Source organism: Melanerpes formicivorus, unplaced genomic scaffold (assembly GCF_026170545.1).
Source record: "Melanerpes formicivorus ecotype bairdi unplaced genomic scaffold, bMelFor1.0.p_v2 SCAF_7, whole genome shotgun sequence".
NCBI lineage: Eukaryota > Metazoa > Chordata > Aves > Piciformes > Picidae > Melanerpes > Melanerpes formicivorus.
In genome coordinates, this window is record NW_027142359.1 from 27,492,173 (window position 1) to 27,503,581 (window position 11,409).

At 57.3% G+C, this 11,409-nt stretch overlaps 2 protein-coding genes across 2 annotated transcripts; one reads left to right on the forward strand and one right to left on the reverse strand.

Annotated features, from left to right (window-relative positions):
* The first annotated feature begins 779 nt into the window (after positions 1–779).
* On the forward strand, positions 780–8,012 carry PLK3 (polo like kinase 3). Its single transcript, XM_068141586.1, has 15 exons — positions 780–1,025; positions 1,816–1,923; positions 2,010–2,126; positions 2,561–2,690; positions 2,778–2,865; positions 3,400–3,495; positions 4,170–4,365; positions 4,698–4,827; positions 5,223–5,332; positions 5,414–5,531; positions 5,636–5,719; positions 5,915–6,077; positions 6,204–6,333; positions 6,550–6,660; positions 7,010–8,012. The coding sequence occupies exons 1-15, from the start codon at positions 867–869 to the stop codon at positions 7,202–7,204; spliced, it is 1,935 nt and encodes a 644-aa protein (XP_067997687.1). The 5' UTR covers positions 780–866; the 3' UTR covers positions 7,205–8,012.
* A 743-nt stretch (positions 8,013–8,755) lies between these two features.
* DYNLT4 (dynein light chain Tctex-type 4) lies at positions 8,756–9,947 on the reverse strand. Its single transcript, XM_068140525.1, has 2 exons — positions 9,852–9,947; positions 8,756–9,484 (listed from the first exon to the last, which is right to left on the reverse strand). The coding sequence occupies exon 2, from the start codon at positions 9,473–9,475 to the stop codon at positions 8,798–8,800; it is 678 nt and encodes a 225-aa protein (XP_067996626.1). The 5' UTR covers positions 9,476–9,484; positions 9,852–9,947; the 3' UTR covers positions 8,756–8,797.
* Between the last annotated feature and the right edge of the window lie 1,462 nt (positions 9,948–11,409).

Below are 11,409 nucleotides of genomic sequence, written 5' to 3' on the forward strand. Positions count from 1 at the left end.
TGGAGCTGGGGCAAAATGTGGCCAAGGGGCACCTGCTGAGGAGACAGTCTGGCTGAGGAGCTCCCCTGAGTCTTCAACTGTCCCCTATGTCCCCAATGCCCTGCCTAGGGTGGGTTGTGACCCAGCTCCCTAGCCCCTGGAACAAAATGAGTGACTCCAGGAGAGTGTCCGCGTCCAGGTTTGGCATGGGGGGTGCCGGGGCTTGCAATGAACTCGTGGGCTTTGAAATCCTGTCCTGGTCACAGCCGTTCTGTGGGGTGTAGATGTGGCGTCCCGAGGGGATCGCATGACACAAACTCGGTCATGTCTGCTAGGAGACATGACTCGTGAGTGGACGTGGGGGTTGTATTTATAGATCTGTGTAGAGAGAGGGCTCTGTGTGTGCCGGGGGAGGGTAGAGGCAGCTGACGAGGGATCTCGGCGTGCCTGTCGATCTCGATGTGTGTGTTAGGGGACCAAGGGAGGGCTGTGTGTCTGTGGGGGTTTCTGTGTGTGGGCAGGGCGGGACGGGACGTGTGGTGCCTAAGGGCACTGTGTGTGCGGGGGACCCCGCGTGGCAAAGGCAGCCGGGCCGTGGATGTATTTCTGCCGCCGCCGCATCACGTCCGGCAGGAGCGTGCCGGCGAACGCACGACACGCACCAGCCCCACCCCGTGCCGCTGCCGCTTTAAGGGCAGCCCGGGGCCGCCCGGGGGCGGGGCTGCCGGGGTGACATCACCGTGCCCATTGATAAAGCGGGCGGGATTCCCGCGGCGGCGGCAGCTGCGCGGCGGGGGCCACGTGCGCGGTGCTGGCGGAGCCCCGGCAGCTCTGGGCCCGCCGAACCGCCGCCTGCTTCGTCTGCTCCGCCTGCTCCCCCACCGATCATGGAGCCTGTCGGCCTCTTCCCTCCCTTCCCCGCCGCCTGCCTCCCCGCGCAGCCTGCGCCTACCCCGACGCCCCCGCCGCGCGTGGCCGAGACGACTCGCATCATCACCGACCCCGTCTCCGGCCGGTCCTACTGCAAAGGCCGCCTGCTGGGAAAGGTACCGGGGAATGGTGGTGTGAGGGAGCTCGGCTGAGCGGGGCTGGGAGCCGACAGACGCAGCCCGGTGCGGGTGCAGGGAGGGGCGGGTTGTTGCGCGCCTGCTCGATCTCACCCGGGGTGGCCTACGGCTGAATGCGGCCCCTCGCCTTGCCGGCCGCCGCCCCCACCCTCCCCGCCTCTCCTGGCGGGCCCGCAGCGGTGCTGGAAGCTGTGAATCACCCGGCCTGGCTGCGTTCCTTGCCGGCTATCGCGAACGCATCGGTTTCGGGGCGCCCCGCGGGGCGTGCGTGGGCTGACGGGTGCCCCGGTTCCCAGGGTGCCGGTCCCTGCTGCTTTGCCACACGCAACTTTTCCTCCCCCTGCCAGTGGTGTGTAGGAGGTGGGTGCCGGTTCCCAGCGCGGCCCGGGCAGGCTCAGCGGCTGAGTGTGCAGATTGGAGGCTGACATCATGGCAGGAAAAACCTGTCTCCATTGGGCTGCCTTTCGGTGGCCTCCGGTCCCTGGGCTCGCTGCCCTGCGCAGGGCTTTCCGGGTTGATTTGTCATGGAGAAAGATGGCAAGGTCCGACTGTGGTGGGAGGAAAAAATCATCTGGAGGTTTTACAGAAACTGGGTGAAGAAAATCCCTGGTTGAGAGCATCATAGTTCTGATCTTAGTGGGCGATGCAGCAGGAGGGAGCCTGTGGCGCTTGCCGGGCTGTATTGTGAAGGAACGGAGGAGGAGGCTTGTAAGCAGGCAGGGGTTAGCGGCTGTCTCTCACCCATCCATAACCACGTCTTCCCTTGTAGGGTGGGTTTGCACGATGCTATGAAATGACAGACCTCTCCAGCAACAAAACCTATGCCGTGAAGGTCATTCCTCATAGCCGGGTGGCTAAACCCCACCAGCGGGAGAAGGTGGGTGCTGTGGGGCTGGTGGGAGATGGGGCTGGTAGGGTGCAATGAGGGTCCTGTGATCACCTGGGATCACCCCTCCCTTTCAGATCACCAACGAGATTGAGCTGCACCGGGACTTACACCACAAACATATCGTCAAGTTCTCCCACTACTTTGAGGATGCAGAGAGCATCTACATCTTTCTGGAGCACTGTAGTAGGAAGGTGAGTGCTGGTGTGGCTTCCCTGCTAGAAGATCTCTAAACAGAGCTGTGGCTGGTTGGAGGAGGCCTTATCTGAGGTGCTCTGTTAGCATGTTCTTTCTCCTGAGCCACCTCGACGCCTGCTTGGTCCCACCCGTAAGCCATGTAGTTTCACACAAGCACTGAGGACACTGAGTGCCTGCTCAAGCCTCCTGCTTGTTTTGGCAGTCTGTAGGTCTGATGGGTCCACTGTAAATCCAGTGGTTCCCCTGGCTGTGTTGAACAGCCTCTCAGCCTTGTGTGGGGAGTCTGCTGAGGTCACGGCTGTGAAAGGAGGGTTATTTGTGTGTATACAACCTTTGGAAGATCTGGCTTTGACCCTACCTACCCTGTGCCTAGTCAGCATAGCTGCTCGTTCTCCCTGCCTGCCATCACCAACCTGCCTTCTCTCTGCAGTCCTTGGCCCACATCTGGAAGGCTCGCCATACTCTACTGGAGCCCGAAGTGCGCTATTACCTCAAACAGATCATCTCAGGCTTGAAATACCTTCACCTCAAGGGCATCCTTCACAGAGACCTCAAGCTTGGTGAGTGCTGTGGTTGGGGCAGGGTGCTGTGTGGGGAGCAAGCTGCCTCAAGGGGATTTGTGGTGACGCATCGCCATTGACTTGCAGGCAACTTCTTCATCAATGAAAACATGGAGCTGAAAGTAGGAGATTTTGGGCTAGCTGCTTGTCAGGATATCTCTGATCAAAAGAAAAAGTAAGTCTGAGGTTTCTCTATTCCAGAACCCTCTGAGGTTTCACTCTTCCTCCTGTGGCTTCCTGGGAGGGTGGCGGAGTGAGTGGCCCTTCCTGGCCTAGGGAGGGGGAACCTTAGGGTGCCTTGCTGGGGTGGGGAAGTGATTCTTGTCTCTGCTGCAGGCAAGGCAAGGGGGCTGGGGGCTTTGTGGCTCCTTCAGGAGTGAGCTCTGCAGGCGTCAGGAGAACAATGCACTGACTATTGCTATTGTGCCTGCCTGGCTGGTCTGACGGCTGCACAGGCTGGGACACAAAGGCTCTGTTCCTCCCCAGCTCTAGGACAAGCTCTTCCCAAGAGCAGCTGCTCCTGATCCCTGGGAGCTGAAGAGGGGGAAAATCTCTGGGGCTCTTTGTAAATGGAGGGGGGTTTTGGGCCACAAAGAATAAAATGAAGCGGGGAGGACAGGCTGCAAGTTAAATCCTAGGGCTTGACAGAGGGGAGTCTGTCTGTAAGGGCATAATAGAGCATGTACTGACTTGGCTTTCTTCCCCACAGGACAATATGTGGGACACCCAACTACCTGGCCCCAGAAGTGCTGCTGAGGCAGGGCCATGGACCAGAGTCAGATGTGTGGTCACTGGGCTGTGTCATGTAAGTATATACTGCTGAGTGGGGAGGGGTCTGGCAGCCCTGCCTGCCTTGGGGGTAGGGGAGAGCCAGGCTGTGGAGCATCTGATGAGGAAGTCCTCTTGCACTTTGCCTTGTGATTTTGCAGTGGTTGCTGAAAGGCAGGGGGAGGGAAGTGGGTGGGCAGCATCTGCCCACCTCTACTTCAGAGCAGATGCTCCCATACATCCCAGAACTCTGCCTGTGGTCTGTGCAAGGGGGAGCTGCAAAAGGCAGGTGGTCTCATGCTGGAGAGTTCAAAGGCTCAGCTGCCTTGTGAACCTGATAAACAACAGAAAATCTCAGTGGCTGGTGGCAGCTGCTACTCTATTTGGGAAGTGATCACTGTTGCTTTGTGGCATCCAGCCTCTGTCTGCAACCTTCCTGCTCCTCTTTCCACCCCATTGGCCATGCAGGGATGGGAGTAGTGGTGGCAGAGGGTGGCTGCCTTCTGCCAACCTCTTCCCAGGCCTCCTGGCCTGTTGCTTTAAAGAGTTTCTATGAGGAAGTGTGGCCGGATGTGAGTGCAGCTGCCCAGGCTGGAAGTAGTGCTCCTGGCCAGGTGTGGCCAGCCACATGCCAATAACTTCCTTGCCTAAAGTGCTGCTGAGTCACCAGCCTGGTGGGGTTGTGACGGTGGCATATGTGTACCTTCCCAGGTACACCCTGCTGTGTGGCAACCCTCCCTTTGAGACCTCCGACCTCAAGGAGACCTACAGGTGTATCAAGCAGGTGGAGTACACCCTCCCTGCCTTCCTCTCCCTGCCTGCCAAGCACCTCATTGCTGGCATCCTTAGACGCAACCCTCAGGACCGTCTCACCCTTGAGGAGATCTTGGACCATGAGTTCTTCAAGGTGAGTGGCTGGGAGTCTAGCCTTGACCCTTCTCTGGGTGGAATAGGGCACTCTGAGTTGTGCAGGGTACTGTCCTTGGAGCCTAAACCTCTGTCCTTCAAAGGAAGCAGCTGCTGTCCTGCTCAAATGCCAGTGAGGGGAACTGAGGGATCTGATGTGCTCTTCCTGTCCTTATAGCATGAGCTATTTCCCATATGCCAGTTGTAGGGCCAAGGGTTGTTGCAAGCTGGTTGTCAGGAGGGCTGTGAGTGACTGCAGTCAGCCCAGGGCAGCTGCTCTGCCTGGAGCACATAGGCTATGGAAACCAAACTTCTACCTTGACCTCTCTGCAGGGCTACACGCCTGAGAAGCTCCCTCCCAGCAGCTGTGTGATGGCTCCAGAGCTGAGTCCCCCCAACCCAGCAAAGAGTCTGTTTGCTAAAGTCACCAAGACACTCTTTGGGAAGAAGAAACCTAAGGGTGGTGAGTCCATGTACTTGCCCGGAGTACCTGGGTAGCCCTTTCTTCAGGGAGAAGTGGGTCCTGTCTCCTTGGGAGGCTTGCTGATAGGTCTCTGTGGGCCTTCTGCCTAGGGTCAACACAAGCTGGGCTTGTCCCTGCCCTTCTGGCACTGGTAGCCTGGCATGGGTGTGTGCCTGGAGAGCAGATGCTATGCTGCAACCCATGGGGGCAGTTCCTCCTGGAAGCTCTGTGTTGCATGAGAACTAGGAAGTGAAAGTAGGATCCAGCTGCCTGACACCATCCTCACCACTGTGAGCATGGGAGCAGATGAGGGAGAGCTGAGCTACTGGGAGGGGTGGCTCAGATGTCCTCACCCCTGTGTTCAGCAGTCTTCTTACTGCTTGCTTTCTTCTCAGCTAAGAAGTGCTCTTTGGAGGACAAGGATGACATCTCTAAACTGGTCACTGGGCTGGTGAAGACCTCAATCTGCCGTCAGATGAGCTATAAAACTATGGAAGGGAATGAGGTGAGAACATCCCTGAGCCTGTATTCACCCCTTCTCCAGGGGGGCAGGCAGGATGATGATAAAGCCCAGGTCTCTCCACAGGCCACCCCTGTATCGTGCCGCAGTGCCAGCTCTAGCCCTGTTGAGACAGTGGTGGAGGAGACATCTCACAAGTCTGCATGCCCCTCCATGCGGGGGACCATGGCCAGCAGCTGTGAGGGTGAGTAATACCTGCTCAGGCCACTGCAGCCTGCCTTAAGTTTCTTGACCTGCCTTAGCTGATAGTGGGGCTGGCTGACTCAGGCTGTCATCTTCTCTCTGCAGCCTTTGAAGATTGCATCACTGCCTCTGCCATCGTTGAGTCGGCTGTCCGGCTCTTGCGGACCTGCCTCTCCTCCATGCCCCCAGGTAAACCGGTTGGACTGCTCTGGGCTGGAGCACAGGGTGCTGTGCATCCCTTTCCCCGTGGGATGAAGGCATGGCTATTTGGCATACCTTAAATGTAGCCAGAGCCTGCTGGTGGGGGATGGTCTGCTCCCTACTGGTGAAATAAGATGGGCAGGGGCTGGTTGCCTGCTCTGACCCCTTTCCCCTCTCCACCAGCGGAGAAAAACCCGGCTTCCTTGGCCCGCCATGAGCACTTCGTTTGGGTGAGCAAGTGGGTTGATTATTCCAACAAGTATGGTTTTGGCTACCAGCTCTCCAACCGCAGCATTGGGGTCCTCTTCAACAATGGCACGCACATGACACTTTCCCCAAGTCACAGGTAAGCAGTGGGGAAGGGGCTGGTGTCTCTGGGGAAGCACCTCGAGTGGGAAGGGTCAAAGGAGGCTATGCCAAAGGTGGGTTTGGTGGTGCATGGCCTCAAAGCTCACGGTCTGCTTTCTCCCAGGACGGTGCATTACAACCCAACCAACAGCAAACACCTTGTGTTCTCTGCAGCTGCCATCCCTGAGCAGCTGCAGGGACAGATGAGTGTCTTGCGCTACTTTGCGTCGTACATGGAGCAGCATCTTGTGAAGGTGGGTGCTGGAGCCCAGGGTGGACTGGGATTGTGGTTGGGTTGGATGTTGGGATATGGCTTGACCACACTGCTTGGGGTTGTGGGACTTCCAGCTTACAGGCTGTGGTCAGCTGGAAACCCTGAGAGTGGGGACCCCACTGCGGGTGTCTAGGTTTGTTTGTATGCTCCTGTCTGTGGGTCCAATGGCTTATATAGACATTTCTCTCTCTGTAAGGGAGGTGACTTGCCCAGCATAGATGACCTTGGGCAGCCAGCCCTGCTGCTCCTGCAGTGGGTGAAGACTGACCAAGCCTTGCTCATGCTCTTCAGCAGTGGCACCCTCCAGGTATGTGTGGGGCACAGTAGAGATGCCCAGACCCCTGTTGGGAGGAGGCTGGCTGGGGATCCTGTAATATTTTATTTGCACGAGCACAAATGCATGGTCCAGCTGTGAAAACAGCTGTGCATGCAGGATGCTGCTCCAGTACCCAGAGCTGCTGACTGCAGCTTGTTCAGCCTATGGGGAACATGGATCAGTTGGCCATTTCCGTTTGCACTGGTGCATTCCTGCTGTGGGGCATGGAGCAGGGATGCTCCCAGGCAGGTCAGGGAGGAGGAACAGGTTGAGGCAGGAAGCATGGCTCGTGACATGCTGTGGGAAGCATGGGTTAAACCAAGTGCAACCTGTCTCCTAGGTGAACTTCTACAATGACCACACCAAGGTGATCATTAGCAAGCCTGACCACTCCTGCCTTGTTACCTACATCAACCGGGAACGCAACTCCTACACCTACAAGCTGTGCAGCCTCCAGGAGCTGGGCTGCTCTCCTGAGCTCCACCACCGCCTCAGATACATTCTCAAGCTCCTCCAAGAACGTGCTGAAGCTTAGTGTGGGACCTTGGGGGACCCCACCTGGATGTAGAGGTCTCCCTCTGCCCTCCCACAGGATGGGAGGTATGTTGTGGTGCTGGCTGCCCACCTGGGCACCTTATCCTGGTGCTCAGCTGGACTGGACTAAAACATGTGGATGTGGTTACAGCAGCAGGTCTGGGCATCCCTGCTGCTCCCTGGATCTGTGCAATTGTTATCTTCCCACTAGGCAGCTCCTGTTCTGGTTGTGCTGGTTTTGGTGGAGCAGACTGGGATGGCACAAGGAGTGGCCTGCAGCCAGGTTTTGGTCTGGCTGTGCCTCCTTCATGGCCTGGTGCTCCAGCCTGCCATAGTTGCCTGTAGTTCACCTGTCTAAGGTGAAGTGTCAGTTGTACAGACCCTCTCCATGGCCTTGAGGACTGGTACAGCCTTAACCTCAAGACTTGGCTGCTATGAGGTAGGCAGAACTCCTTCCTAGAGGTGAAGGATGCTGTCTGCCTTGCCGGTGACTGATGTGTCACTCCAACTGCTACACTAAGGAGGGGACTGTGCTGGGTTCCCAAATTGTGAATTGTCTGGTACAACTTGAGGTTTGATAAAGGGGGTGGGGGGATGGGGTCTGAGGGCTTGCCTGGAGAAGCCCTCATCTTGCTGGGACCTGGGGAGGTTTCTTGTTTCAAGGCAGTCTCTGCCATGTGGGAATATTTATGTATCTTATTTATATGGAATTATTTATTTTTTCCTCTTGGTCTGTCCATGTGCAGCTCCCCTGTCCCTGACTTGCCTCAATAAAAAAATATTTGTGTAAGGGCAAACTGTCTGCCTTACATGGAGCTGGAGCCACAAAAGCTTCCCCATCATCATTGTGCCAGGGCTGCTTCTGCTTGATAGACAAAACCTTCCCTGACACTGCCTCTTGATGGGGTGTATAAGGTATGGGAGGCAGGTTGGGAAGGAGGAGGCCATGTGTTACCTTCAGTGCCCTTCCTGGGGCTGGTAGGAAGGGCAGGGTTAGCTCTTGCTGATGCCTGTGGAGCCCTGGCGCTGCCCCAGCTCGTTGTTGCAAAACTCTCATTCCCAAGTGTCTGTGAACCAAACCCAGCTGCTCTCCTGCTTCTGAGCTGGAGAAGGCAAGGGGTTGTGGCCCTGGGGCTGGGTGGCTTCCCTGAGTCCTGGCATTGACACCTGGTGTGATGGGATAGGAGCTGGGAATGAAGCCAGAAGAGGGATTTAATCTGCCCCATCAGCTTGCTTTGAAGGTGATCTGTTGTCTCCTTCCCCAGTGCTGGTGTAATCAATCTGCCTGGGAGCAGCTTGTGCTGTAGGAAGCCAGCTGGGATCCTCCCTGTAGCACAGCCTTGGGCAGCTGCCTGCCACAAGATAATGCAACTTCTTGGGTTGTGTTTGCTGCAGCTTGGGTCTCTGTGAGCTGGTACTGAAAGCTACAGTATGGCTGTGAGCCCAGACTGGAAGATGTAGTGAGTTATCAGGGCATGGAAGTGGATCTTTACCTTTCTTCCTGCATGCACCATTGCCAAGGACTCCAGGTCTGAGGCACAACTGGAGCAAACTTTAATTGCCTTATAAGGCTGAGTGGAGGGAGAGGCAGCTGTTACTCAAAGTAGACCCCATGCACTGTGGCCACAGCAAAGAGGGAGGCATTGGAGAAGGTGGTGGAGGCAAAGTTGTCATTTTTGGGGTCCCACAGTGCTTGGCTGGCCACTAGCAGGCTCTGCTGGCCCTGCTGGCCCAGCAGCACCTGACAGACCAGCTTGTAGCGGGGTGGCACCACCTCCTTTGCCTGATTCTGCAACAGCTCAACCAGACTTTGGGCTAGCTGGGCGCTATCCTGGGGGCTGTAGACTGCGGTTCCCAAAGCCCCAGACAGGGTCTGCTCCAGCACCCTCTTCACTCGCTCCGTGTTGAACTTGAAGCCTTCATCTGGCTGCATCCTGTAAGTGTTTTCGAGGCGGGTCTTGAGGACGGGCTGGAAGAGGGGCAGCCCAGAGAAACTTACACGGCTGTGGAGCATCCAAGGGCCAATGGAGGGGCGTCTGCCCCCTGGGGCTGCTCTGAGCGAGCTGCGGCGGCTGGCCAGGGATGCCGGGAGGGTGCTGAGGATGGAGCTGCGGCGGGAGGGCAGGAGTGGTGGTTTGCCTTCCTCGGTGCCCTGTGTTGGAGGTGGGGGCTGAGAGCTGCGGCAGGCAGCCCGGTGTGGCAGGGTCTCAGTGTTGTCCACAGCTGCAGCCTGGGCTGGCAGGGCCATCTCTGGGGGCAGCTGCTCAGACATATATATAACCTGAAAAGGAGAGGTGACTCTTGGGGTGGAGGAAGGTGGTGTTCCCCAGTCTCTCCTATCCCACCCTCTCTTTGCTTTGCCTCTTCCTGTCACAAATATCATGCCTCCTGGCACACAGGTCCCTGCAGGTCTGGGTGCAGAGGAGTTTGGGGGGGGGGGGGGGAAGGATTGTGGCAGCTGTCTTCCCTTCCCCAGCACCTCCCTCCCTAGCAGCCTTTGCTGCATAGGGCTGATCTAGTGCAGCCACACATTTTATCCATCCTCCTGCTCACCCATCCTCAGCTCTTCCCCCTGGCACTGATGAGTGGGTGGCTTCTTCCCCTCCAGACTCCCCAGCCTTTCTGCCAGCATCTGGTCCCATACTTACCCCTAGCTCCACTCCTGTTCTGTCAGTCTAAGTCCAGATCTATATCTGCCCAATGTTGTGTTCCTGGCTGCCTAGGACAAACCTTGGTTCCACAAATTGCAGTGAGCAGGGCCAAACCTGTTGTGCTCCTGGAGTGTGAAACGTTGCTATGTGACCCTGCACCTCTCCAGGGCCACAGCTCCTGTAACTCCTTGTTTCCTGGTTCTTTGACAGCCCTATGCCCTCTCACTTCTGCCCTGTCTGTATTTCTAGCTGTACCAGCACAGGAACAGGGTTGCTCTGGGCATGTGCCCTCCAATCTTAACTGCTCCCTGCGAACCCTAAAAAAATGCTTGCTAGTGTTGGATATGCAAAGAGTAGGGGACAGAGAACAACTGGGATCACTGTGTTCAACTCAGCTATGGGCTGCACCAGAGCTGGGACCTTCAAGGGTTTGATTTTACCCAAACGTTTGCATTCTTTGTGTACTTAATCCCCTGCACCAAGGGAAAGTAAGTGGGCACCCATCAAGCACAGCCCTGCCTTGTGCTAGGGCCCCTGCTGCTGCTGAAATGCCTTGGCCTGAGGGCAGATTCGCTGGGAGCTCCCAGCCCTGATCGGGGTTTCTCGCTATTGGTGGAGCCCAGTCCAACTGGTATGCCACAATTGCCTGTCAATGTGCCTTTGTCTGGCCTGGCTGCTGAGCTATTTGAGGAAAGTGGAGACGGCTTTTGTGTTTCTATCTCCCGTCGGAGGTATTTATAGCCTGCCACTGACTAGCGCTGCCAAGCGCACTGGCAGCTGGACCCCACTCCCTCAGGGTGCTGCCGTCGGCCCTGCTCCTCCTCACCACTGCTGACAAGCAAAGGCATTCCCCTCCGTGGGCGCCCTCCCGCTGTCGGCGTTTGCGTGCTGCTTGAGACCAGCCAGGCTTGGGAGAAGGGGATGGAGCATCCCCTGGTCCAGGACCTGGTTTGGGCTTGGAAGAAGCTGGTTATGCCTTTTTTTTTTTTTTCCTGACTGTGATTACTCGAGTCCTAGGCAGACATGAGAGCGGCAGGAGCCTGACCCGCCCAGCGGCAGGCGACATGGCTTTTGCCATTCCAGGGGACAGATCTTAATGCTGGGCTCGACCTTGTTCCACTCCTGGTGACAGGGACCGCCTCCATGCCCCGTGGCTTTCCATGAGAGCTCTGCACGTGGAGGTGAGGGTAATCTTTGTGCACATAACCACTCCATGTGTTGCCTTTTCTAAAATCCCAGCCGCCTGCTTCCCTTCACTTCCCCTCCGGTCCCTTGATGGGCTCCGCCGCAGCAAAGCGACCAGTCGCAGGGGCTGGGTCCCGTTGCTGGGGCCATGCTGTAAGCCACGGCAGTGGATGCCCCTGGGACTGAGCTGTTGGCCTGCTTCCCCACCCGCCGTTGAAGCCGCCTCGGCATGCATGGGTGGGCTCGGCCGAACACCGCCCCTTCCCTCCCCTTCCCTCCCCTTCCCTCCCCTTCCCCTGCCTCCGCGGCAGCGTAGCAGCCTGGCGCCGCTGCTGCCTGCCAGGTTTCCTTAGCAATGAGCCATGCCGTA